This window comes from Mustela putorius, unplaced genomic scaffold (genome assembly GCF_011764305.1).
Source record: "Mustela putorius furo isolate JIRA1106 unplaced genomic scaffold, ASM1176430v1.1 tig00537350_pilon_pilon_pilon, whole genome shotgun sequence".
Lineage (NCBI taxonomy): Eukaryota > Metazoa > Chordata > Mammalia > Carnivora > Mustelidae > Mustela > Mustela putorius.
In genome coordinates this window covers 15,851,178-15,876,952 of record NW_025422471.1, presented here as the reverse complement: position 1 = coordinate 15,876,952, position 25,775 = coordinate 15,851,178, and the positions used below count along the sequence as shown (strand labels likewise).

The 25,775-nt window shown below is 34.9% G+C and overlaps 1 protein-coding gene across 2 annotated transcripts in view; it reads left to right on the top strand.

Moving 5' to 3' along the window:
• RASA1 (RAS p21 protein activator 1) overlaps positions 1–23,873 on the top strand; it is a 122,082-nt gene extending 98,209 nt beyond the window's left edge. Inside the window, exons 12-25 of one of the 2 annotated variants that reach the window (XM_045074441.1) lie at positions 1,719–1,806; positions 3,761–3,838; positions 5,968–6,125; positions 6,609–6,685; positions 7,986–8,158; positions 8,536–8,638; positions 9,803–9,945; positions 11,334–11,449; positions 12,645–12,731; positions 14,830–14,897; positions 16,751–16,839; positions 18,883–18,960; positions 21,446–21,580; positions 22,802–23,873. In XM_045074441.1, the coding sequence (XP_044930376.1) occupies positions 1,719–1,806; positions 3,761–3,838; positions 5,968–6,125; positions 6,609–6,685; positions 7,986–8,158; positions 8,536–8,638; positions 9,803–9,945; positions 11,334–11,449; positions 12,645–12,731; positions 14,830–14,897; positions 16,751–16,839; positions 18,883–18,960; positions 21,446–21,580; positions 22,802–22,885 (1,477 nt within the window). In that variant the 3' untranslated portion in view covers positions 22,886–23,873. Of the gene's footprint in view, positions 1–1,718; positions 1,807–3,760; positions 3,839–5,967; positions 6,126–6,608; positions 6,686–7,985; positions 8,159–8,478; positions 8,639–9,802; positions 9,946–11,333; positions 11,450–12,644; positions 12,732–14,829; positions 14,898–16,750; positions 16,840–18,882; positions 18,961–21,445; positions 21,581–22,801 lie in introns of both variants that reach the window. The other variant, XM_004759119.3, reaches the window with a different exon arrangement.
• The last annotated feature ends 1,902 nt before the right edge of the window (positions 23,874–25,775 follow it).

The window sequence follows — 25,775 nt, the reverse complement described above, 5'->3', positions numbered from 1 at the left end:
TAAAATAAATATTAAGCTTGTACTCTGGGTATTTTGTTGTGGCCTCCTAACACTGAAGTAAAAGATAATCTGGTTAATGCCAGAAATAGGAATATCATTATTTGAGTTTTGAGTTTCAAAAGCATGAAGGCCCTTATTGATTTATTTATTTATATTATTTTGCAAAGATTTTGTTTGAGAGAGAGCACGAGTAGGGTGAAGGGTGAGCCTGATCTGGGACTTAATTCTGGGACTCCAGGATCATGACCTGAGCTGAAGGCAGACGCTCAACCGGCTGAGCTGCCCAGCCCTTACTTATTTGTTTTTTATTATGTTCAATTAGCCAACACCATTAGTTTTGTTTTTTTTTTTTTTAAGATTTTATTTATTTATTTGACAGACAGAGATCACAAGTAGGCAGAGAGGCAGGCAGAGAGAGAGAGAGCGAGAGAGAATAGGAAGCAGGCTTCCTGCAGAGCAGAGAGCCCGATGCGGGGCTCCATGACGCTGGGATCATGACCTGAGCCAAAGGCCACCCAGGCGCCCCCCCCATTAGTTTTGATTAGTAGTGTTTAATGACTCATTAGTTGCATGTAACACCCAGTGCTCATAACAACACGTACCCTCCTTAACACATGGCTGCCCCATCACCCAGCTACCCATCCCTTCACCTCCCCTTCTTTCTGAAACCCTGTTTGTTTCTGGGCATCCAGAGTCTCTGATGGTTTGTCTTGCTGATTTCTTTCCCTTCAGTTTTCTCTTCCTTCCCCTATGGTCCTCTGTGCTGTTCCTTATGTTCTACATATGACATAAACTATATGATAATTGTCTGTCTCTGTTTGACTTATTTCACTCATCATAATCCCCTCTAGTTCCATCCATGTCGATGCAAATGGTGGGTATTCATCCTTTTTGATGGCTGAGTAATATTCCATTGTATATAGGTGCCACATCTTCTTCATCCATTCATCTGTTGATGAACAGTTAGGCTATTGTGGACATTGCTGCTATGAACATTGGGGTAGCATTTATTTAACATTTTAAAATCATTTTCAAGTCTAATTGGAAAGATAACAAACCTGTTTTCAAAAAAAGATAAACTAATGTACTTCCACATCAGATGAATTCTAATATGGTGCATACTATGGGAGGACAAGAACTAATTTGTACTGTATGCCACTGTTCAGTTGTTTAATCATCAGAACAGGAATATATGTGAGCAGATGTTGTTTCCATTTTAACAGATGAAAAATGATCAGTTGTAAAAAAAAAAGAAGAAAATACATAAAAGTGCATTTTAAAGAGTCACCCACAATCCACCTGTGAGAGATAACCACTAAGAACATTTTTGGTCTAAGAACAGATCTAAAAAAAAGGAACATATTTAGTCTTTTTCCAGCACTTATAAATGTATAATATATGTTACTATGAAGTAAAGAGTTAAGTAACATTTTGCTTTAGAAAGTTTAGATTAGGTATATGCAATTCTAGGATAAGACAATTTTAAAGTTTGAAGGGTTGATTAAATTTCAGTGGTGCTGACAAGAAGTTTTTAAGAATATATGCAGCTGATGTTTTCTTTTCAGTAATGATCTGGGCAGTGGAGTATTGGTTCTCTAAATTAAGAATTATGTCAGTTGATATACATCATATAATTATATGTTGTGATTTTTTTAAGTTAGTGTGTTTTAATGCTTTCTGTTAAGCTTCCTAATAACTTTTCTGTTTATATTTTAAAGGCCAAACTGTTTTCAGATAGTGGTTCAGCACTTTAGTGAAGAACATTACATTTTTTACTTTGCAGGAGAAACTCCAGAACAAGCAGAGGTAAGTTAATTGTTTTCTCAGCACACTTTTATTTAGCTCATGTTTTCTTTTTAATTAAGAAACTACTGCATGTGTGATAAAGTAATAAAAAGGAAGACTGAAATCTAATTTTTTTTATTTCAAGGAATAAGAACTCTGTAATTACAATTTTTTTTTTTAAAGAAATGCAGAAAAAATCTCAGTGAAGGGCTATTAGGAATGAAAACTCCATTTTAAATTGACCTTTAAATGCTCTATGATGTTGAGTCCAACTGAGAATCCTCATTTAAAATCCTCTCTGCAGAAAGGTTATAGATATTCTCAGTACAGTTGAAAGGTAAGCCAGTTAGTTTTGCTGACAAGCATTGTTATTCTTGACTGGTTGAACTTCATATGTAAAAACAGAAGTTCAGTCATCAAAAATAAAATTATTTTAGGAATTTTTTTCTTTTTCTCTAAGTCTACATATGAAGTCTGCTTTCAGCACTATGCATTGATCCATGTGCAATGCCCTTATTAAAGCTTTTATTAAATTTCAAGCGTTGCTGTGATGAGAGAATGTTTTCCAAAAATTGTTTTTAATAATACTTTGATTTCTTTGAACCATAAGATTTCAGGGGTGTTTATTGGTATTTTGTACAATATTTCTTCTGCTTATACTCTGTGAGAAGAATCTGAAGGTGGTTAAGAGGTCAAAGAAAACAACTTTGTTGTAAGTAGAAGATAATTTGCCAACTCTGGATATGAGGCAGAGAAGCTCTTAAAACTGGATCCTGGCATGCATCCCTGATTCATAAATTATTGAAAATATCTTGGACTCTTAGAATTGATGAATGAGCTACATTAAGTTTTATGGTTCACAATTGAATGTCATGTTTCAAATCTTTACAAAATATTTCAAATATTATATTAACATGTAACACACAAAAACCCTTTGTTTTGTGGGTTTTATCCCTAATATTTAGATGCAGGAAGTAGAGTTCAAAACATTTATATAACAGATAGACATATATATATAATTTTTTATGCTAGAAATTGAGTTAGGAAAGAAATTTAAACTTGTTTCCTATCCTCCAAATTATTTCGCTATGTTCCCTTTCTAAATAAAGATATTTGGTGATGTTTCAGTATAAATAGAATATTTTCTTGTTGTATTTATATATAAACTTTACGTATTCTTTATTTCCATAACCACTTAAAGTCCAAAAATACCACTGATATTTCCAATTTTCGTTACTTTGGTAGCCTTTTGGATCTGTCGTTACTCTCTTCTATTTCTAAAAGTTATGGTAATTGATTAGGTCTTAATGTGTTCTGTAAAGATGTCCTGTGAACATTCAGAGTTTAAACTGAAATAGTCAACAAGTTAAAGATATAACTGACTCAAACAGTAGTGCAGAACTTTGTGGAAATAAGTAAGCCAAAGTGAAATGTTTGGATTTATTTTTGATAAACCTAAGACTGTTCTCTCCTTTCTCCAGACCACTAGGTAAACATTTGAATATTAGCCTGAAAATTACTTTGAATCTAATGTTGTGTTTTAAAGGCTTATAAATAACCCAGATCCCCTTACACATTTCTACCTGTGTTGTGGTCTAAGGTAAGATTAGATGCTTGTCATCAAGGTAGTCATCACATGATCAGTTGGTTTTGCTGTCAGCCCTCTTTTCACAAAACATAACAACTGTTTAATAACTTCAGTGGATTTTATTTTTTGGCTAATTAATGGTCACTTATGGCATACTTAACATTAATTTAGGGATTCAACAGAAATACAGTTTCAAAGATGATTATAATTGTTTTGGTCATTGTTTTATTTTTTTGGGACCCCCAATTTAAAGAGCAGCATACTCTGAGTATAGAAATGGCAGTCTGGAGAAGGAAAGAACTGCTGAATTTGGGGGGGAAATAACCTTATGAGTGGAAACTGAATAAACTATTGTATATTTCTTTGACGTGCTGTTATTTTTTGTAGGACTGGATGAAAGGTCTGCAGGCATTTTGCAATTTACGGAAAAGTAGTCCAGGGACATCTAATAAACGCTTGCGTCAGGTGAAAACTTAATTTTCTTTGATGTTGGCACGTTTCTCTTTATAACTTTGCTCTTTATTTCTGTCAGAACTGGTTTGGGCTACATTTCAAACCCTTCTGAGCACCGCCTCCCCCCAAATCCATACATCCATCCATCTGTTTATTTATATTATGTTCAGTTGGCCAACATAGAGTACATCATTAGTTTTTGTACATATATTCAGTGGACTATTTATTACTCAGCCATCTGAAAGTATGAATACCACTATTTGTATCGATGTGAATGGAACTGGAGGGGATTATGCTAAGTGACATAAGTCAAGCAGAGAAAGACAATTATCATATGGTTTCATTTATATGTGGAACATAAGGAATGACACTTCTGAGTTAAGTTTATCTTTTCAGGCATTTTAAAGCTGTGCTTCCACTTGGTTCAACAGCAGGAGAAATATTTATGAAAAAGAAATGTTCCTTATCTACTTGCCAGGTAGTTAGTCCATAATGCCATCTTTGGATTCCATACCAAGGATTCTTTTCTTCTACTTAAAATAGCAATACCAAACCAACAACCATTTTGTTAGGCACTTTGATTCATTTTTTTCTTGAAAGAATCATTTTGGCTTATATCAAAAAAGTGCAACTAAAGATAATTATTGAAAAGATCATCTGAATTTAAGTATTAATCCAAATTGCTCTGAAGTCAAGTCTATTATGTATCTGTTAGGTAGCATCTTATTTGAACCATAACATGTCATACATGCTGATTTTATAGAGAGTTAAGTTGGACTTTTTCTTTCTTTCTAGGTATGTAAAGTCAACTCCATACCCTGCGTATCTTTGCTTTTTTTTTTTTTCCTGTATTGTTATCCCTAGATAGCTGGAAAAGTTAAGTAATTTTTGTATTCTTGGAGTATTGAGGAAAATTTAGTACAGTATTTATTGACCAAAGTGATTCTTTATTAATGGAAGTTTCCAACAAGCTTTGTGAACTTAATACAGTGTTCTATTGCAAGTCAATAAATGGTTAATATTTAAATGAGTATAAATTATATTTCCTGTAACCAAAAATCTAAGCCTTTCCCCAAGGACATTTTAATTATACACATAGTTGTATTCTCAAATCATATTTTAACATTTTGTAAGCTATGACAAATCAGACTGAGGGGCGCCTGGGTGGCTCAGTGGGTTAAGCCGCTGCTTTCAGCTCAGGTCATGATCTCAGGGTCCTGGGATCGAGTCCCGCATCGGGCTCTCTGCTCAGCAGGGAGCCTGCTTCTTCCTCTCTCTCTGTCTGCCTCTCTGCCTACTTGTGATCTCTCTCTGTCAAATAAATAAATAAAATCTTTAAAAAAAAAATCAGACTGAGTTTTTGCAGATTGTGTCTTGTGTGAAACTTTTGCTATGAAGTTATTTTTAGCTGTAAGACAATAGAATAAAAAATGATATAATAAAGTCATAGCTAACATCTCTTAAGCCCTTTTGCAGGTACTCTCCTATGTGCTTTTACTGTATTATTTTGAGTCTTTATAATAACGTGCAGTATAGAATTTATCCTAATTTTATATCTGAGAAGTTGAGGCTCAGAGAGGCCGAATTGTCCTACGCCATTCAAGTAGTATGTAGCAAGAGGGAAAGAGAACCTGATATAGACAGTGAATGCTCTAAGTTTTGGCATCAGAACTGACAAAAATAACTTAGCTTCTTTGGATTTGTATCTTTTTATGTAAAAGGAGAAGGCAGAATCAGTGCTGTAAAAATACTTTCTAGCTGTGGAAGTTTATAGATAAATCTTCCAGATGAGCTTTATATATTTAACCTACCGGGTTTTGATTTGGGTGGTGACAGTTTTTTACTTATGCTAAAATAAAAAAAATCCCCTATTTCCATTTTCTCTGAACTGTTTTTTAGTAGAAAGGTATGTTTCATTAAATTGCTATGAGAATATAATTGGAGATTTAAGAATTATTTTAAATGCTTGAATGTTGTATTTTATACATCATATAAAAAGGAAAATATAATTATAGGTCGTAATGTCTAAAGAAAGGGGAAAAATAAATCAGTTTTGGGGTTTTATTTCTTAAATAGTAATTGCTTTTGAAACCTAATGCATAATTCTTAAATCTGGTTAACAATTTCTGTGTTTTCTTTAGGTCAGCAGTCTTGTTTTACACATTGAAGAAGCCCATAAACTCCCTGTAAAACATTTTACTAATCCATATTGTAACATCTACCTGAATAGTGTCCAGGTAGCAAAAACTCATGCAAGGGAAGGGCAAAACCCTGTATGGTCAGAAGAGTTTGTCTTTGAGTAAGTCTTATTTCATCACTACATTAAATCTTTTTCTTTTACCCTATTGCATTTTCTCTGTTTTTGTTTGTTTGTTTTTGTTTTTTGGTTTCTGTCTCTGAACTACCAGAACAAGGTGCCAGATCCAGGCATTTTAGTAGTACTTACATTTTTTTCCCCTGCTTTTATTAGTGAAGTGCTATGTCCTTGGTTTTTCACTTAGTCATTAATAGGAATAAGTGTTACTGACACGTTCAAAAGCATTTACCAAGACACACATACAAAATGTTCACAGTAGTTCCCAGGATTTACTTGAGGAGGTTAAAGATGGTGGGAAAAGTATGATTTGCTTGTCTGCATTCCTGTATTCCAACTAATAACACATTTGAATCCAGCATGCATATTAATAGGAGAAATAAGGGACTTATTTGATAACTAGAAGTAAAAGAATTAGAATTTGATGCCAGGATATTTTGTTAATACTTTTTCTTTTTGCTCCTCTAGTGATCTTCCTCCTGACATCAATAGATTTGAGATAACTCTTAGTAATAAAACAAAGAAGAGCAAAGATCCTGATATCTGTAAGTTGATACAGAAATTTCTCTCTGTAGTAAAACATGTTTTATATACTTTTTAAAATTCATAATGAAATCTAGTCTAAAAGTGCCAGTAGTATTATTTGACATAGTTTTTTTTGTACTTCTAAAAGTTTTGATTGTTGAGGAAGAGTTTCTCTAATAAGAAAAAAAGATCAAAATGGCTAAATTGTGCATACTGTAAACTTAAGCCCTTGATATTAAATTATCTTTCATCTCTTCTTCCTTCCCCAGTGGACAGGAACAAGAGAACAGTAAGAGTGGCCATCTTTCTGTGGTGCTTCCACTATCCCTTCTTTGTACTTTCTAGGTTTTTCCTGTTTTCATACAGTTTTATGTAAGTGGGGAAAAGTACTTTTTTTTTTTTTTTTTTTTTTTTAATTAGTCCACTGTTTATTCCTTTCTGGTGAACCTTTTCCATTCTTTTTCCACAGTGGCATACCTTCTCCCAGCCTGTTGCTGACAGGTGGCAGTGGGATTTAACAGTTCATATCAGAGTTAATTAGGTTAATACCGTCTTAAAAGTCAGGCTTAGGGAAAGAAGTGATCAGCATTAACAGGAATTCAGAGCCTGAATTTTCCTCTACAAAATATTTATTCTGTCATTTCTGTACTATTTAAATGCGCAATTTTTATTTTAGTGGTTCCCCATTACTTTGAAGATAAAATCCAAACCTGTAGTAAACACAGAAGAAAGGCCCTGTTCTGATCCCTTCCTCCTGCACCCTGCGGCTCTCCTAGTGTGTCTTTGGTATATCCTCTCTAGATAGAGCAGCTTGCTTAGAGCTTTTAAGCAGTCCATGGATTTTAAAACTGCCCACCATACCTTCTACTGGGACGGTGCTCTTTTTCTTTTTCTCTGCCTTTCTACCTAGCTACACCTCCATATCCTGTTAAATGTCAGCTTAAGGTTTACTTGTTTGGATTGGATTTTTCCACCAGCTGAATTACATATTATTTCTCTATACTTGAGTAGTAGGAACCACTGGTAATGACGCTTACCACACTGTACCATGATTGATTTCTTGCCTTACTGTGACCTCCATGCAAGTCAGAGATCATGTCTTAATCTTGTCTGTATCCCGTGTCCCTGCCTACCATAGTCTGGTGCAAAATAGGCATTGAGTAAATGAATGAAGTAAGTATTGAGGATGTGTTCCTACTGAAAACACCTTAAAAGCATTTAACACTACAGAGAAGACAAAATGTCAGGAAAATTTACTGGTATGATGAATTACAGTGTCCTCTTTTCAGACAGTAATCATTTGATGTTTTTCTATCAAAGTATTTATGCGCTGCCAGTTGAGCCGGTTACAGAAAGGGCATGCCACAGATGAATGGTTTTTGCTCAGCTCCCATATACCATTAAAAGGTATTGAACCAGGATCCCTGCGTGTCCGAGCACGATATTCTATGGAAAAAATCATGCCAGAAGAAGAGTACAGTGAATTTAAAGAGGTATTAAGTTATTTCTCAATCTAATTATTTTAGATGGAATTAACATTAAACATTTAAACAAAAAGATACATTAAGTTAAACATAGTAATGTCATAGCTTAGTGCACCAGTGATGGGCATAAAGGTTGAAAAGCCTTGCGGTAGTATGATGTTGGTCTTAAGAGTCTGTAAATATGTAGGCTATAAACTCGTCCTGTTTTTAATAAATGTATTCTATAGAACATATTTCTAAATAGAAGAAAATAAGAGAATTCCTGTTAATCTCATTGAGCATGTTTAATGCTGTGTACTTTCAATAATCTTTCTTGATATCATTTTTAGCTTATACTGCTAAAGGAGCTTCATGTAGTCTATGCTTTATCACATGTGTGTGGACAGGACCGAACACTACTGGCTAGCATCCTACTAAGGATTTTTCTTCATGAAAAGCTTGAATCGTTGTTGTTATGTACACTAAATGACAGAGAAATAAGCATGGAAGGTAAAGTATGGATGTCTTGGTGTGATACTTAAAAAAAAAAAATCATTTCGCAAAATAAGTTACCCTATTTTTCCTTCATTAAAAATTAAAGTTGGAATGTCAGTTCTGATCCTTGTGCTGACTAACATTTGGCAGTTTCCGTCATGGTAAATTATTCCATTAGAAGCCATAAGAAAACGACCTCTTTATCCTTATTAATGGCTCATGGTGCTTGATCATTAAGAATAGTTTGGTGTACCGACCATATTCTCTCTCACTTATATTTTACTTACTAATTCACTGCACAAAAGTTGGGTGACAGCCGCATTTTATTTCTAGCTTCTATAGATAGGTAGTCCCCAGGCAATGGAGTTGGACACACAGTGCTTTGTAACAGCTTAAAAGTTTGTCACACTTAACCCCTTTCTGGCTAGCACTTTGGCTTAATAATAGTGCTTGCTTTTAGGTTTCCCAGTAAACTATAAAAGCTAAAACTATTTCCTCCTAATCATAGAAAATGTAAAAGACATCTATTTGTCAGGAAAGATAAAGTGATAGTCAAGATGTTACATTGGGATTGTCTTTTTTGGGCAATATTTGTGTTTTTTAGGTCATTAATAGCCATTTTTTAAGGTAATAATTTATACTGGGATTTTGTGGGTTTTTTCTTTCCATTTTCTGCATTTAAAAAAATTGGAAGTATAATTGGCATACAATATCCTATTAGTTTCAGGTATATATCATAGTGATTTGGTATTTTTATACATTATAGAGTGATCTCCATCATAATTCTAATTATTTATACCACTACATTATATTCTTATTTGGAGAGAACTCAGAATTTCCAAAGTGTGGGCTCATTGGATAACAAAGCTGAATTCTGATCTTATTTTAATCACTCCTTGGCTCTGTGGTCTTAACAAGTCATATAACCATTTGTTTTTTCTTATGAATATGCCAGTGTCAGCACCTCCTGCTGATTTAATGAATAAAGTCCTTTGAAGGGTTAAGTTTATAGAAATATAGGATGTCATTGTAATCAGTACTTCAGTGCTGCATGCAAATAAGCATACTTAAATGGCTGTGATGGTTGAGGGGAAAAATGAATTCACTTTATTTCTAATCTGGTTTCACATTAGTGCAATCTTTTGTATGAATAATCTTTTAATATAAATATTTATGTAGATGAAGCCACTACTCTATTTCGAGCCACAACACTTGCAAGCACCTTGATGGAGCAGTATATGAAAGCCACTGCTACACAGTTTGTTCATCATGCTTTGAAAGACTCTATTTTAAAGATAATGGAAAGCAAGCAGTCTTGCGAGGTACGAACTTCATGTTTTAAGTATTTCAGCAAAGAACATATTTTAATAGGTGATGCTTTATAGCTAATGACATTATAAGGAAAATACATTAGCTTTCTAAAATTACTCATCAGGGCATTTACATGTTCTGTAATACGTTTAAAAAAATGTTGGCGTAGACTTTAAAAAAAAAAATTAAAAATGTACTTTGAAATTAAAAAACTCAGATTGCACCAGAAATTACTTTCTCATTTACCTGCTATACTAATAATACAGTGTATGCTGCTTTCAGAAGGCATATGTAACATAAATTGAAGTTTTTGCTAGAGACTTAAGTCGTATAATCCAGGTAAGGTCTATGAAGCACTTCCTAATAACAGCCAGGGGGTATCCTTGCAGGTTTTGGTAAAGAAGTACAACAAATGCATTCAAAAGCAAATAGAAAAACCCTTTAGATTATTAAGGTTTCAGTGTAAATTCATAGTAAACCATTAAGAGAAAGAGTGGAATCTCACATGGCTCTTTTCTCATTTTGAAGGTAGAACAACTACAGAAGGAAGATATTAAACACATTTTTTCAGTCTGATACAAAATAAAACAAAGAATTGCTTTTGATAATGTACACTGGGAGCTGTCAAATGTTAATTTTGCACTACAGATGTCCGTTTTTACTAATTAACCTAAAGGAAAGAAATTGAGGATTTAGTGTTGAAAACCGGGGTAATGCAGGTAATATCAGAAATTGAGCAAGTGTGCAGTGAGCTGTAATCACTAGATCAGGTTAGGGTATTAGGACTTAGACAGATGAATCTACTCCACTGATTCTAGATCAGATTTCTTAAAATTCCAAGGGTTACTGGCAAAATTTTGAGAAAGGTTCATTATTCTGTCTATGGCATTCAGAAAAGCCTTTCTATTTTAATCAGTATTTTTTTTTCTCAAATAAATACAACTAGAGATTGATTTTACAATAGATGGTGATCATTATTCTCATTTAAATACTCCTAGTATATTTGTGTATATGTGATCACCAAAGCTGGGTTTTAGTCTTCTCGTTTAGAGAATACTATTTTAAAAATAAAGTCTAATCCATTTTTGTGACTGTAAAAATCTATGGTAAAGCGTAGTAAATGAATAAAAGAGAACTTTAACACCCCTATTAATCTCAGAGCAAATAAAATGTGCTGAATAATCACTGCTTATTGTACAGTTGAATAATTGGAAATTAATGGTAAATGAGTTCTATATAGCAAACTACTTAAAAATTCCCATTTCTATCTACCCCCCCAAGACTAAAACAGATTGAAACATGGAAAAACAGAACCTTGAAAACAGTGGTTTGATTACCTTGATTCATTTGCATTTATCATTGTCAAGATGCATTTATATTAATTTATTCCTTCTCTTAGTTAAGTCCATCAAAGTTAGAAAAAAATGAAGATGTGAACACTAATTTAGCACACCTATTGAACATACTTTCAGAGCTTGTGGAGAAAATATTCATGGCTTCAGAAATACTTCCACCGTAAGTGATGAAATTTTAATTTGACAAGAAACTGTGTATCTGCATTTTGAAAAATTTGTATTTCTAAAATGGATAAGCTTTTCCACTCTCCTAACGAATGTTTTTATACTCTGCAAAAGAGTTTTTCAATCTTCCAAGGTGAATTTTGTTTAAGGCAAGAGTAAATTGAGGAAACTGCAGTAGTATAATATTTACATTATAATAAAAACAAAAGTATGTTTTTACACAGACTAACATGTCTGGTTTATACGGTAACTTGGGTAATGAATAGAGACTTTTGAGATCATAAATATCTTGGTCTTTTTTTATGTGTTTTTGTTTTAATTTGAGTATAGTTAACATAGACTGTTACATTAGTTTCCGGTGTACGATGTAGTGATTCAGCACTTCCATACACCACCCAGTGCTTGTTACAACAAGTGCCCTCCCTCATCCCCATCGCCTATTTCCCCAATCCTTCCGCTCACTCTCCTTTTGGTAACCATCAGTTTGTTCTCTGTAGTTAAGAGGCTGAAAAATATTCCATTGTGTGTATATATTTACCACATTTTCTGTATTCCTTCATCTACTGTTGGACAGTTGGGCTGCTTCTATCCTTTGGTTATTGTAAATATGCTGCTATAAACATAGGGGTGTGTATATCCCTTTGAATTTGTGTTTTTGTATTTCGAGGGGTAAATAATTACTGGATTATTTACCCCTCAAATTGGATCATAGGACAGTTCGATTTTTAACTTCTTGAGGAAACTCCATATGCTTTTCCACAGTGGCTGCACCTTAAAGTACAACAGCCAGTCAGTACCTGCTTAACAGCTTTTAGTATAAGTGAACTCACTCAGGTAGAAGTTATCATAAGTTAAAATCCATCTCCAGGAATCTGAACTTAGTATTTCCTTTGTATTGTCATTCCAGTACTTTTTTCTTTCTTTTCATTAATACAGAAGCATTGTAAAAATGGTAAGATTTCTTCCAAAGTAAATGTAAAGAATTGACTAAATGAATTGATGATGAATACTATTTGTTTTCCTTATCCCTTTACCACATATGTCCTGCACTACTTGTAGCAGAGTACTGTTTTGAGGGTAAGGGCCAGTCACATTAAGAAATGTATTTGGCAAATTAAGCTTTTGGATGCAATGAGATAAGCACTTTTTCCCTTGCTTTATATATTGAGATGACTGTGTTGTTTTGGCAGGACACTGAGATATATTTATGGCTGTTTACAGAAGTCTGTCCAGCACAAATGGCCTACAAATACCACCATGAGAACAAGAGTTGTTAGGTAAGGTTCATCAATCCATCTGTTAAGTCATTGTGGATGGCGTGCACTGATAGTTAAGCGGGTAACTGAAAATTTGAAGAATAACAGTATATAATTCAAGACTTTTTTCTTTTATGTCAGAACCCTGTTGAATATTTTCTGAGTTCAGATGGCTACTGAACTTTAACTGTACTGGATTATTTTTGAAAGTTATTGAGAGGTATTTAGCTACCTTGTGCATTTTCTAAAAACCTGATCACTCATGTATAATCAGTTAACTATGGGAGTTTTTATGTCATTGAAAAAATGGGGTTAAAAAAGTTATATAAGCAGTAACATCTGTAACTTTATATAGTACATCATATACACAGTGCATTACCTACATGCATACTTGCATATACATACAGATAAAGAAGAGGGAAGGTGGGGACGGCAGGGAGGATTGTGGCGCTAAGGAGGAAGAGGAATAATGGACTGATGGGTTAGTAGCAGTCTGGGACTCCGGGCTAATCTTCAGCCAGAGCCTCCAGTTCTGAAGCTGTGTTTCGGTATGCTTGTTGTGCAGTAGTTAGGAGAAATTGCTTTGGCAAGTCACAGAATGCTGTAACCTGTATACAGGAGGACTTCGTTATCACTACTCTAACTTATTTTTCCAATGAGGGAGCAGAGCTGTAGAGGTTGAAATTGTTCACTTAAGGTTATATAGAAAGGTTGTGTTAAGGTAGAACTAAAGGCCAGCCTTCTAAGATCCAGTCAGATCTCTAACACTACTGTAGGCTTCATTAAGTACACCCCCCACTGAAGACAACTGGAAGTTAAATGCAAAAGCATCAGAGAATATAGCATTCTGCTAATAATATTTTATGTAGAATGCACACTACCAGTCATGTTATATCCCATTAAAACAACCATTGAAGACACTAATATCATACAGTAAGTTGTGAAAAATGTGTGTCAGTTGTGCCCACAACCTGAGTTTGGTAAAGAGGCTTCTACTCTTTTTGTAGATAAAATTTCTCTTGGTTAGTAATGATGAGACATAAGTATTAAAGAATTGTAGATTCTGTATTTCTTCGCCTTAGTTGTGATTGAGAGGAATTAGAATTAGCAGTGTAAGTTTCAGCATAGTTTTGTGTGTGATGTCAATTAAAGCCTCATACACTCTGTTTCAAATGAGTTTAACTGTTAAGCAAATACAGCCGGAATTTCTGCTGTGTTAATTGTCTGACACTACATGGTTTTTAGGGGGCATTTATGCCCAAAGTGATGATTTCTGTCCCTACTAGTGAGCTTTTAAACATATGTGTAGGCACCTAGTATCCTTTTTACATTTAAAATCACTTCTACAAATTAACAGAAAGAAGATTTGCACACTGAAATTCTTTCATGATTAAATGCCGGTAGGTTATAGTTCAGATTCAAACACGTAGCAAAATGTTTTCAAGCAAAACTTATGCAAGATTCTTCAGAAATTCATTTAAGAGATATTTAAAGAGCTGATAACTGTGCATTATAATTGCAGTAAATGCTATCTGTGAAGTTACAATCATTTTCTAAGAGTCCAAAAAGTAGTAAACTGTCATTAGGTTAGAAAGTAAATGCTGAGGGTCTTTTTCTTTATTGCCATAATAGCTTTATAGCATTCAGTTGTGTACATTTTCATTTATCAAGAAGCCACTTTTCTCCAGCAAGATGGATTCTTATTTTTAGGATTCATCAGCAAAATCAGTTTAATCAACTAGATTTATAACAGATATTATTGCGTTACTCAATTTAAATAAGGAAAGAAAGAAATGAGAGAATGCAACTTTAGGACCACACAATCCTGTGTGTCTCTAAAAAGGTTGTTTAATACTCCTGAAGTATTTCAGAAATTCTTAGTGTTATAATGCCACTGCTTCCTCAAAGTAAGTATATTGGAATAAATAAAGAGTTGCCAAGACCATAAATGTTACAGATACAACTTAAATCTTCCCAAGATAAACTGAAAATTGCAGAATTTGGGCTTCTTAACATCAGTTCAAAGTTCATGGTTCTACAAGTATTAATATTTTTGTTTATTATTTTTATGTAACCTATATAGTAGTTTTCTAAAAAAAAAAATTTCCCTCCCATTCAGTGGTTTTGTTTTTCTTCGACTTATCTGTCCTGCCATCCTGAATCCACGGATGTTTAATATCATCTCAGGTAATCAGCTTTTGATAAAATTTTGGAATTAAAAAATTAGAGTAAAATTTGATATTTGGTAAGGTTATTCATTTTTTCTTTTACATGTGTTTTTTTATTACCCAGTTCTAAGACTTGTTATAAAACAGAGCACCCTTTTCTTCTTTCCTTTTCCCTACTTTTTTACCTTCTCTATTTTGCTTCTTTTCTTTCCATCTAGTATCTGAAGCCTGACATGGCATGATTACAGACAAGTATCACTCTTCCCCAATCCCTACCTGTGTCTCAGACTCTCACTGTGATGACTTCTTCCAATGTACAACCTGTTTGTTTCACTTGGCAAGAGTTTCTGTGTGCTTTTAGCCCATGCTAGACCCTATCACTACGACTGCAAGTTGTTATTTTAAGACCAAATTAAAATGGTAACTACAGTTGCAGTAGTGCTCTGTGAATACCTTGACTGTGGCCCTTTAGTGATGGAGAGGTTTGTTACCAGTTGGATAATGTTAATTGGCCAGTTTAAACTCCCAACAAACCAGATTTAGTTTTACTTGATGCCCATATATCTATCCATCATGCAAGGACTTTTAGGTGTCATAGGCATCTTTTAAAGAAAGGAGAACAGTGATATTTGTGACTACAAATGCAATAATGAGCCATTATTTATTTATTTATTTTTAAAGATTTTATTTATTTATTGGACAGACAGAGATCACAAGTGGGCAGAAAGGCAGGCAGAGAGAGAGAGAGGAGGAAGCAGGCTCCCTGCTGAGCAGAGAGCCCGACGCGGGGCTCGATCCCAGGACCCTGAGATCATGACCTGAGCCGAAGGCAGAGGCTTAACCCACTGAGCCACCCAGGAGCCCCAATAATGAGCCATTATTAACAGAAGGAACTGGAACCATTTTTCCTTTAATAATTAGAAGCTTAAAGTTGTATTTAAAAATACTTTGGACTAAATCTTAAGTTTTACTTTATTGTATTTATATTTACCACATCTCTGTCATTATCTTCTAAAGCTACCAAAATGGTTAGATCTTTGGTTCTATTAAGAATTAAGGGTTCAGAATTCTGGAGAGATTGGTTTATCTCAATGTTGGCCTCTGAACCACTAGGCCGTACTCATTTACAGTTCAGCAGCTTAAGATACACAGAGTACAGTCTAAAATGAGGCAGTCAGATAGAAATACTTACACAGTTTTACTGTTAAATAATTCTTTTTTAATTCTTTTTTAAGGCTTATATGTTAAATAATTATAATAAATATATGTTAAATAATTCTTTTTTAAGGCTTCTATGTAATAGCATAATTGCATATGGTTTTCATTTACACCCTACTATGCATATTCTATAGGGAAATGTTTCCTGACCAGTCTTTTATTATAGTTTATTCTATAATATTCTAAGTTTATTAAATTGATTTTCCCTCAATATAAGGGCAGAAATCCCAGACTTTATCTTTGTTATTGAGCTTCAAAGTGATTTTTGTAGTCATTGGAGGTTGGGAGTAGGAAATTGCTCAGATTGCAAATTGCTAACCTGAGGGGATGAAATTAGCTTTGTGAACTGTCACGAAGCAGGTGTGTGGAGTGACAGTCATTTTAGTGATAAAGCTTAAAGCATTGTGAAATATCAACCAGTTGAGAATTGCTGAGTCTTGCAGCAGCACCCTTTTCACAAACTAGAAGTGTTGATAAGTGTATTTAACTTTCCCCCCTTTAACTCAAGTTTTCTTGAATTACACAGGTCATACCATTTCCAAGAATGTCAGTATTTTTGCAGTAAAGAAATATTAAAGTGCTAACTTTATACGGCTTTATCTGAAAATGCCTTTGGAGTCGGTATCATTACCTGTGCCCAATTCTCTCTTACAGATTCCCCATCTCCTATTGCGGCAAGAACACTGATATTAGTGGCTAAATCTGTGCAGAATTTAGCAAATCTTGTGGAATTTGGAGCTAAGGTAAAAACATTTTGATACTTTAAAATGTCATTTACAAAGGAAACCTTGAGATGATAAAACCATAGAATATAAAGTTATCAGTAGTGGCTGTTTCATAGTTATATTTTTGTTGGTATGTCTGTCTTTTAAAAATATTTTTAGATTTTACATTTTTTTTTTTTTTTAAAGATTTTATTTATTTATTTGACAGACAGAGATCACAAGTAGGCAGAGACGCAGGCAGAGAGAGAGAGAGGAGGAAGCAGGCTCCCTGCTGAGCAGAGAGCCCGATGCGGGACTCGGTCCCAGGACCCTGAGATCATGACCTGAGCCGAAGGCAGCGGCTTAACCCACTGAGCCACCCAGGCGCCCCTAGATTTTACATTTTAATAATGAAATTTTTAAAACCACTGTTTAGCCAGTACAGAAAACTATACTTTCTTTTTCCAATATACTCAAACTCTCCTACTCTTAAATATAAAAATTAATATTTTTAAATGTACTCAAGCCCATTTTATTATTTATTTCACCGTAAATATTTACTGCAAATAACTTGGACAAGTTCTTAAAACACCCATATGTGATCCCACTACCTAATGATAAGGATTGTTAATATTCTAGTAGTGATCATACTGTGTTGCCTGATTTTTTCAATATTGAACAAACTTCTTGCCTGGAAAAGTAACTATTTTACTGTTCTTAACAAGTGTTGTTATGTCATCATGTAGCTGTTAAGTACTCTTCTCCTCAACATTTAGATGGCTGCCAACCTACCACTATTACAAATACTGCTATAACAAGTATCCATATATCCTTTCAAAAATGTCCACTTATTTCCTTAAACTAGTTTTGGAAGTAAACTCCTAAGTCAGACTTTTTGATTCCCAGAGCCTTGCCAAAACTCAATGAATATTACTCTGTTTAATTTTTGCCAAACTGCTAGGCATGTTACTTTGATTTTTCGTGTCTGTTACTTTGGGATAGACTGATGAGGTCTTTATCATCTTTTATTTATTGACTTTAAAAGAGCTTGTGTTAACACTAAACATTTTCTGTTTTACAACATACCACATTTTTATTTTTATTTTCATTTAAAAAATTTTTATTTCTTTTTTTAAAAGTATTTTATTTATTTATTTGACAGATATCACAAGTAGGCAGAGAGAGGAAGGAAGCAGGCTCCCCGCTGATCAGAGAGCTAGGCGCAGGGCTCAGTCCCACGGCCCTGGGATCATGACCTGAGCTGAAGGCAGAGGCTTTAACCCACTGAGCCACCCAGGCGCCCCACAACATACCACATTTTTAAATAGGCCTAATATTTTAGTATGAAGAGCAGTTTACAGTAAGGCTTAGCTTTAGAATTTATCTGAATAGTGAGGCAGGTTGATGTATTCCTATTGCAGTCTTTAGCACACTGTATTTTAATTACTTACATTCTCTGCTAGAGTCTAACCTCTGGTCTGGACCCATGTTTATCTTGGTAGGTGGCAAATAAGTTTCTCAGTAATTATTTTTGAATGAGTAACAGCTGACCCTTGATGCACAGGTTCAAACTGCACGGGTCCACTTACTCATGGTTTTTACAGTACTGTAAATATATTTTCTCTTATGGTTTTAATAATTCCTTTTCTCTAGCTTACTCTATTGTAATAATACATGAATATATGTAATACATATATATATTATATATGCATATATATGCATATAAATATATGTGTATTATGTACTCTATTGTAATAATACATGAATATATGTAACATACAAAATATGTATCAGTCAACTGTGTATGTTATAAGCCACATTTTTTTGGGGGGGGGCAAGTTATTCATGGATTTTCAACCACTTGGGGTTGGTGCTCTTTTTTTTATCTCCATGCAGAATTTCTTACTCTTTCATGAGAATATTCCAGTTCTTCAGTATAGCTGTTTGTTTTCATTAGAAGGAAAATTTATATGACTAATTCTTGTGAACATTTATTGCTGTTGATGGACATAATTAGATTTATAGGAATCCTTGCTACATATGTGGTAGTTATAGATTAGTGTTTGTTTTTATTATTTTTAGGAGCCCTATATGGAAGGTGTCAATCCATTTATCAAAAGTAACAAACATCGCATGATCATGTTTCTGGATGAACTTGGGGTATGTATATAATTTTTCAAATACTTTCTCGAGACCTAAATTTAATACTTAGGTCTCTTAATATTGAGAATTGTTAACTTATTTAATCAACAGCTTAGATTTTTATCCAGAACTTAAAAATAAAAAACAAAAACAGGCATCTGGCTGACAGTTGCTTAAGCCTCCTACTCTTGATCTCAGGCTATTGAGTTCAGGCCCTGCACTGGGCTCCACTTAACACAAAAAGAGGCTTTTTTCTTTTTTTAAATCATTATAAACATTTATTCTTAAACTAAATGGTTTACTACCAAGAACTCACTGTTATGGTTTTGTACTTCTTGTGCTATTTTTTAGTTTCTGTTTTGTGTTTCACTATCCTTTTAGCTGTTCCATCTCCTTATTGTGATACCCTGTTGCTGCTTATACTGAGCTGCTAGTGTATGGAACTTGAAACAAGATAACCCAGATCTGACCAGGTTAAATAATGGACTGGAGAGTGTTCTTGGGGGCTTTACTAGGAATAAAATACATGGATTTAGAATGCTACTTCATTCAGTGGGACTACTGATATCTTATTTGGACCTTTATAAATTGTGATTATAAGATTAATAGAAATGGCAAATAAATAAATAAATAAATAAATTTCCTAAGACCCTGTAAAGTTGAATTTTCTTGTTACAGATTTACAGATAATGGATTAAAAAATAAAATATGTTCGTAATTCAGTTCATATATAAAAACAAAAGGTTATCAGTTTAGTATGTTTGGCATTAGGCAATGCTAGGGTTGGAGACTGAAGTGCCCATGTTTTGCCATAATGTATTCAGATCCAGTTTTAAAAACACCCCGCCAGTGTTCAATGAAACTAACCAGCAGTTCCTGAGGGCCCCTGCTTTGCTACCTGAGGGTAAAACCAGGGTGGAAGAAGTTATTTGTAACATAGGTCCATAATTAGCATAAAATTGAGAAGTAACAGGGCAAATGCTAAATGTCTATGTTTTTTATATATGAACTCAGGGAAGTTTAGGAGATAAAAATACTCATTACCAAAAAACACAGTTGGGTCAGCGATTGAAAAGTTCTTACTGTAGTATTGTTTAAAGACTAAAAACTGTCCAGTATCTAAAGCTACCGAGCTTTAACTTACGCTGTATCTCTAGGTTTTTAGATTCTTCAGATTCATGGTTAGGATTCTCATTTATTTTCCATAATCACAGCTGTCTATAGTCCAGCTCTTTTACCACTTTCCTAGTTATGCCTCACAATGTAGTCTTAAACTGCTTAGAATTCCCAGTATTCTTCTACGCTTCTTGCCTTCTCCATGTTCTTGTATTCCTTTACTACCTGTATAAATCAGATTCTTCTTTCAAGACTCACTTTCAGAAGGGCTTTTTGATGAGCACTAAATCTGAGTCAAATACCTTTTCCTCTGCTTCCTAAGTATCTGCCTATCTTTCATATCTGTGGTCAGCTTTTTAAACATCTCGGTCTTCTAGAGAGGCTGCAAGCTCTCTGAAGGCAAATACTATATAGTCTTTTAACTCTGTAATCCTTCATTCACTTTATGAATGGATAACTGAATGTTAATTAACAAGAATGAACTATATTTCAGTTCATGCTACAGAACACAATGTAGTTTTTAGGAAGGTACAGCAATTGAGTTATCACCGTTAGGAAGAGCAGTAGATTTTTTCAGAACAGCCATCTGAGCCCATGTTGAATTTTATTCTATGGCTCAAAATAATACTGGTCTTTAGTGCTAATAAAGTACGAAGTTTTTAGGCATAGTCCACAGATAATTATCAGCCTGACAGGTTCTCCTCACACTTCTATAGTGTAACTCTAAACTTATGTATACTGATAAATTTGGGCAAACTATAACAGTTAAATAATGAAACTGTTGTCAATGGAGGAATTGAAAGTCTAGCTTGCATTTAATCCAGATTAGCAGTTGCAGTGTTTATGGTTGTTTTTTGGTGTATGTGCCAGATCAAAAAAACCCCAAAACTCTTAAGAATGTAGGAAGCCCACTTATTTAGATTAACAGTAATACTGTATGATATTCTGCCATGTTTTGTAAAGCAAATTGGACCCTGCGTTTGATGTGAATATTGAGGTCATAGGACCTTTATCAGAAGTACCACTGATGTGGGGCGCCTGGGTGGCTCAGTGGGTTAAGCCGCTGCCTTCGGCTTGGGTCATGATCTCGGGGTCCTGGGATCGAGTCCCACATCGGGCTCTGTGCTCAGCAGGGAGCCTGCTTCCTCCTCTCTCTCTCTGCCTGCCTCTCTGCCTACTTGTGGTCTCTCTCTGTCAAATAAATAAATAAAATCTTAAAAAAAAAAAAAAAAAAAAAAAGTACCACTGATGTTACATAGCATCTTAGACTTTTAAATTTAAGAGAACATGATGTTAAGAATTCAGTTTACTATAAGCAGTTAGGATCTTTTCAGAAGTGACTATAAAAATTTGTATTGCTAAATGCAGTTTTATCATTCTCTTAAAGAATGTACCTGAACTTCCGGACACTACAGAGCACTCTAGAACTGACCTGTCTCGTGATTTAGCGGCACTGCATGAGATCTGTGTGGCTCATTCAGATGAACTGCGAACGCTCAGCAATGAACGTGGTGCCCAGCAGGTAGGTTTTTGCCAGCCTTCATTATCAGTGATATTGGTTTAGCACTTAAGCAGAATGTCAGCATAAGACTCTGAAAGGTAACAAGCTGAATTATGGTCAGCTTTTTAACATAAAATATATTATTTGCCCCAGGGGTACAGGTCTGTGAATCATCAGGCTTGCACATTTCACACACTCACAATGTCTACGCTCTCTCCCGGCCCACCCCTGCACCAACCCTCACTTTGTTTTGTAAGCTTAAGAGTCTCTTATGGTTTGTCTTATCAGTTATATTTTTAAGAATTGGAATCTTCCTCCGCAAAGATCTTGGCAGAGCAGTAATGGACCCAGACTAAAATTCTGTATGTTTGACATGGCACAGTGTGAACTAGACTGAAAAACAGTGGTGTTACACACTTCAGTGATGTGAAAATGTCAAGTGAATTATAAAGTCAGTAGTGATATGGCTTATCTCCCATACACCGTGCACGACCAAGTTCCAGGTTCAGAGATTCTGGAGTGTGGCCTTGAAAACTGTTATTTCTAATAAGCTCTTCCTGAGGACTGTCACTGCACTGGCCAACCATTTGGTAGGAGCCTTGTAGAAGAGATTAAAATTAAAGCATTGTGTTTGTGGATTTGAGGATTCTAAAATCCTCAAGTTTAGATAACCTCCTCTGGCTCACAAAGATTTCAGTCACTTTAGCAGCTTAGGCAGAGAATGTGCCACTGGCCTACTTAGTGTCTGTGATATATATAATGCCTTCCAGCTACACTGGGGCTGAGTTTGTTATGATATGCCTTAAATAAAAGTAAAATTCTTGGAGAAGTTAGCCTAATTAATTTTAGGCCCAGTGTAGTCCTGTTTCTTACATGATACTTGATAGTGTTCACTGGGCTGCAAGCTGATTGCTCCTCCATGATCTTATGGATATTACGATGATTTGTAATGATCAGTCTGTCTTGCTGGCAAGATGTTCTGTCCTGAGTAGATAGGAAAATGGCAAATAAATGAAATTCTATTTAGTGTACAAAGATCTTATCTTGACCAAATATACTGAGTCAAGGACTGAATAATTAATAGAAACGTTCACAATTGTATGCTTTGAGTAGAATGGTTAGTATTATTTTATGAGTTCCTTTGAATTGATGTGGCTTTTTCCAAAATCCAGGTTCCCTGAAATTTCTGACTGAACTTTCATTTATTTACTAATTACTTTCATACTATTTTTCCTTGTTTAGCATGTACTGAAAAAGCTTCTGGCTATAACAGAACTGCTTCAACAAAAACAAAACCAGTATACAAAAACTAATGATGTCAGGTAGCAGATTTCGCCCAAGTGTTCTGCTTGGATTCAGCATGCCCAACACGGTAATTCACATCAGTATAATGTCTCCTTTGCTCTTGCCAAAAAAATAGCACACCTTTCCACATTCCAGTGATGCGTGAGCTATGCAAACAAAATCCAAGATTCTGCTGGTGAGTAAATGTGCCAGCAGCTTTGTAAGCTATCTGTGCAGGAAATTTGCACTTTTTCCACATATGGAATCAATCTTTACCAACTTCTGAGCCTTGGTGTACAGATCACCTTTCACATAACAAAATGCTGACTGAACTTGAAAAATATATTTTCAATACATCCGATTGCCAAAGTTTTGCTGTCTTGGAAAAAGAACTATGAAATCAACTGACAAGAAAAAGGATTTTCTTGACAACTGAGCATAACTGGACTGCTCACTGTTCTTACTGTAATTTCCTCCTTATTAGGAATACGACCGTTTGACTGTTCAATGACTATTTGTATTTACAGTTTCCAGAGTCTGCCACTATAATAGGAACAATCTTTGCTGTATACTTTTTTTAAAATACTGTGCTATTTCTCTTGCTGGAACTGTTAAGAGAAAAATATATAGAATGGACCTATTGCTCATCAGCTTTATTTTTTAAACATACCACTTATTTTGTTGGAATTGTCAAAGACTATTTAGAGCTCATGATGCTTTCATTAAATGTTTACAACAGTAAATAGTTTGAATCCAGTAAATATTATTGGTTGTTGTACTGATCAATGCATGTTACTCATTCATCCGTTCTATAGATTACCAATTTATGTGTCAAAATATCTGGAATGCTTTTGTTGAAAGTACTCATTTCTAAATTGATTTTTTTACAGAGCTATCCATCTTTGAACTTCTGACTACTTGTTCTATCTGCTGCATATATAGTTTGTATAGTTTTATTTGCTTCTGTATATGTATTTTTGTGAAGTATTCACAAGGGTTTAAGTTAAAATAAAACCAAGGGATATCTTGAGTAACTGATTACTTCTGTCTAAATACAGGTAAGCATGCAGTTTAATTATTTCCCTCCTCCTTTAGGGGCAGTTCAAATTTAGTACCAGAGCAAGGGCCAGGGAGGAAACAAGCAAGAATTCCTTCCCTCCCATAACTGTGCGGGAAAGAGAAGGCATACAAAGAAGTACGTGGCAGAAAAGCATTTTCAAGAAAAAAAATTTTTTTCTTAAAGGCCTGGATTCTAAGAGCAACACTTTAATACAGGAAAAAATAATCAAGGATTTAAAAGATTGATGCATAGCACAATTTTAAGCTATGAGAAGTTATTACTTCTGTAGAGGCAGGTGAACAGTGATGTTCAAAACCCAGACAACCCAGTCTGCTCTCCTGTGCAACTTTTCCTTCGTGTCAGCTCAATTACTTTTCCCTCACTTCTGCTTTTTTTTTTTTTTTTTAAGATTTATTTATTTATTTATTAGAGAGAGATCACAAGTAGGCAGAGAGAGAGAGGAAGCAGGCTCCCTGCTGAGCACAGAGCCCGATGCGAGACTCGATCCCAGGACCCTGAGATCATGACCTGAGCCGAAGGCAGCGGCTTAACCCACTGAACCACCCAGGCACCCCCCTCACTTCTGCTTTACAGCTGGACTACCATGGCAGTAGTATGGGTTACAGGATAAAGCCGAAGGGATATAGACCAGTGACATCTCCAAGAACATTTCACCAAATGTGGAGGAGGTCCAAAATCTAGTGCTGGGCAACTTAGTCCTCCCCACTAATCACCCCTCAGTCTCTAGCCATACTGACCTATCCTCTGCCATTCCCCCAGGCTGAAAAGTCCTCTTCTGCCATTTATATTTTAATGCCATCTTTATCTCTTGAGGTGGAATAGAAGACGTGTCATTTACCTTTGTACTCCTTATAGTAACTATTTGGGTCAAAGATGAAATAAAACCTCAGACTTTTTTAATGGGGTTGGCTAGGAGACTTTCCGGAAATAAATGTGGACCTTGCTCTGATACTAAAGCTTAGGGACTTAAAAGGGAAACAAGATCAAGTATGAACACTTCACAATGCTGTCTAGAGGCTAGCAGCACTGCTACTTAACTTGGATAGCTCTGGAAGATTGTTAACTTTGGCTTCTTCCAGTCCATGTTTGTAAAATCACACTTCATGAATTTCATTCCTCATCCCACAATGAGAAGAAACTAAAACCAAAAATTTCAAACATAAAGAATTATTAGAAGGTGCATACAGTAAATATTGCCCTCACATAGTGAGATGGAATTAAAATGGTACCTACACTCTAACGGCAAGTGCAGCCTGGGATGAACAGACACTGAGGACAGCTGTGTATCCATCAAACTCAGATTTACAGGGCTACAGAATTTCACAGAATTCCTGTAACCCAGTTTTCTAGAAAAAATTGAACAATCACAATTTGGTTGCAACTTAGAAACCAAGTAAGATCACAGTTAAATACCTGGACAAATGCTACAATGTGCAACACTTAGTATATGCAAGCACTATTCCCATTAGACCAGGGAAAAGTAGGCATTATTTGCCCCATTTGTACCTCGGGAAATGGACACAGAGAGCTTTAGAACTTGACCAGAATCATGAAATGAAATAGATAACCAAGATTAAGTACCAGTCTGCAGTTATTTTTTTTTTATCAACTCACTTCCATCTGAATTCAGTGTCTTGAACATATTTCACTTGATAGGTTAATAACCATAACACCTATTTATATCGATTCACCTGAGGGTATGTGTTAGTTTTGACACCGAATGTACAATTCTCGACTATCTGCAGACCTACAGCAACTTAATTTTTTATCTAGACCACTACTCAAGACTGTGTGTTTATTTGATTTCTTCTTTAGAACTTACTTGGTAGTGTTTTCAGGTAACTGAGGACA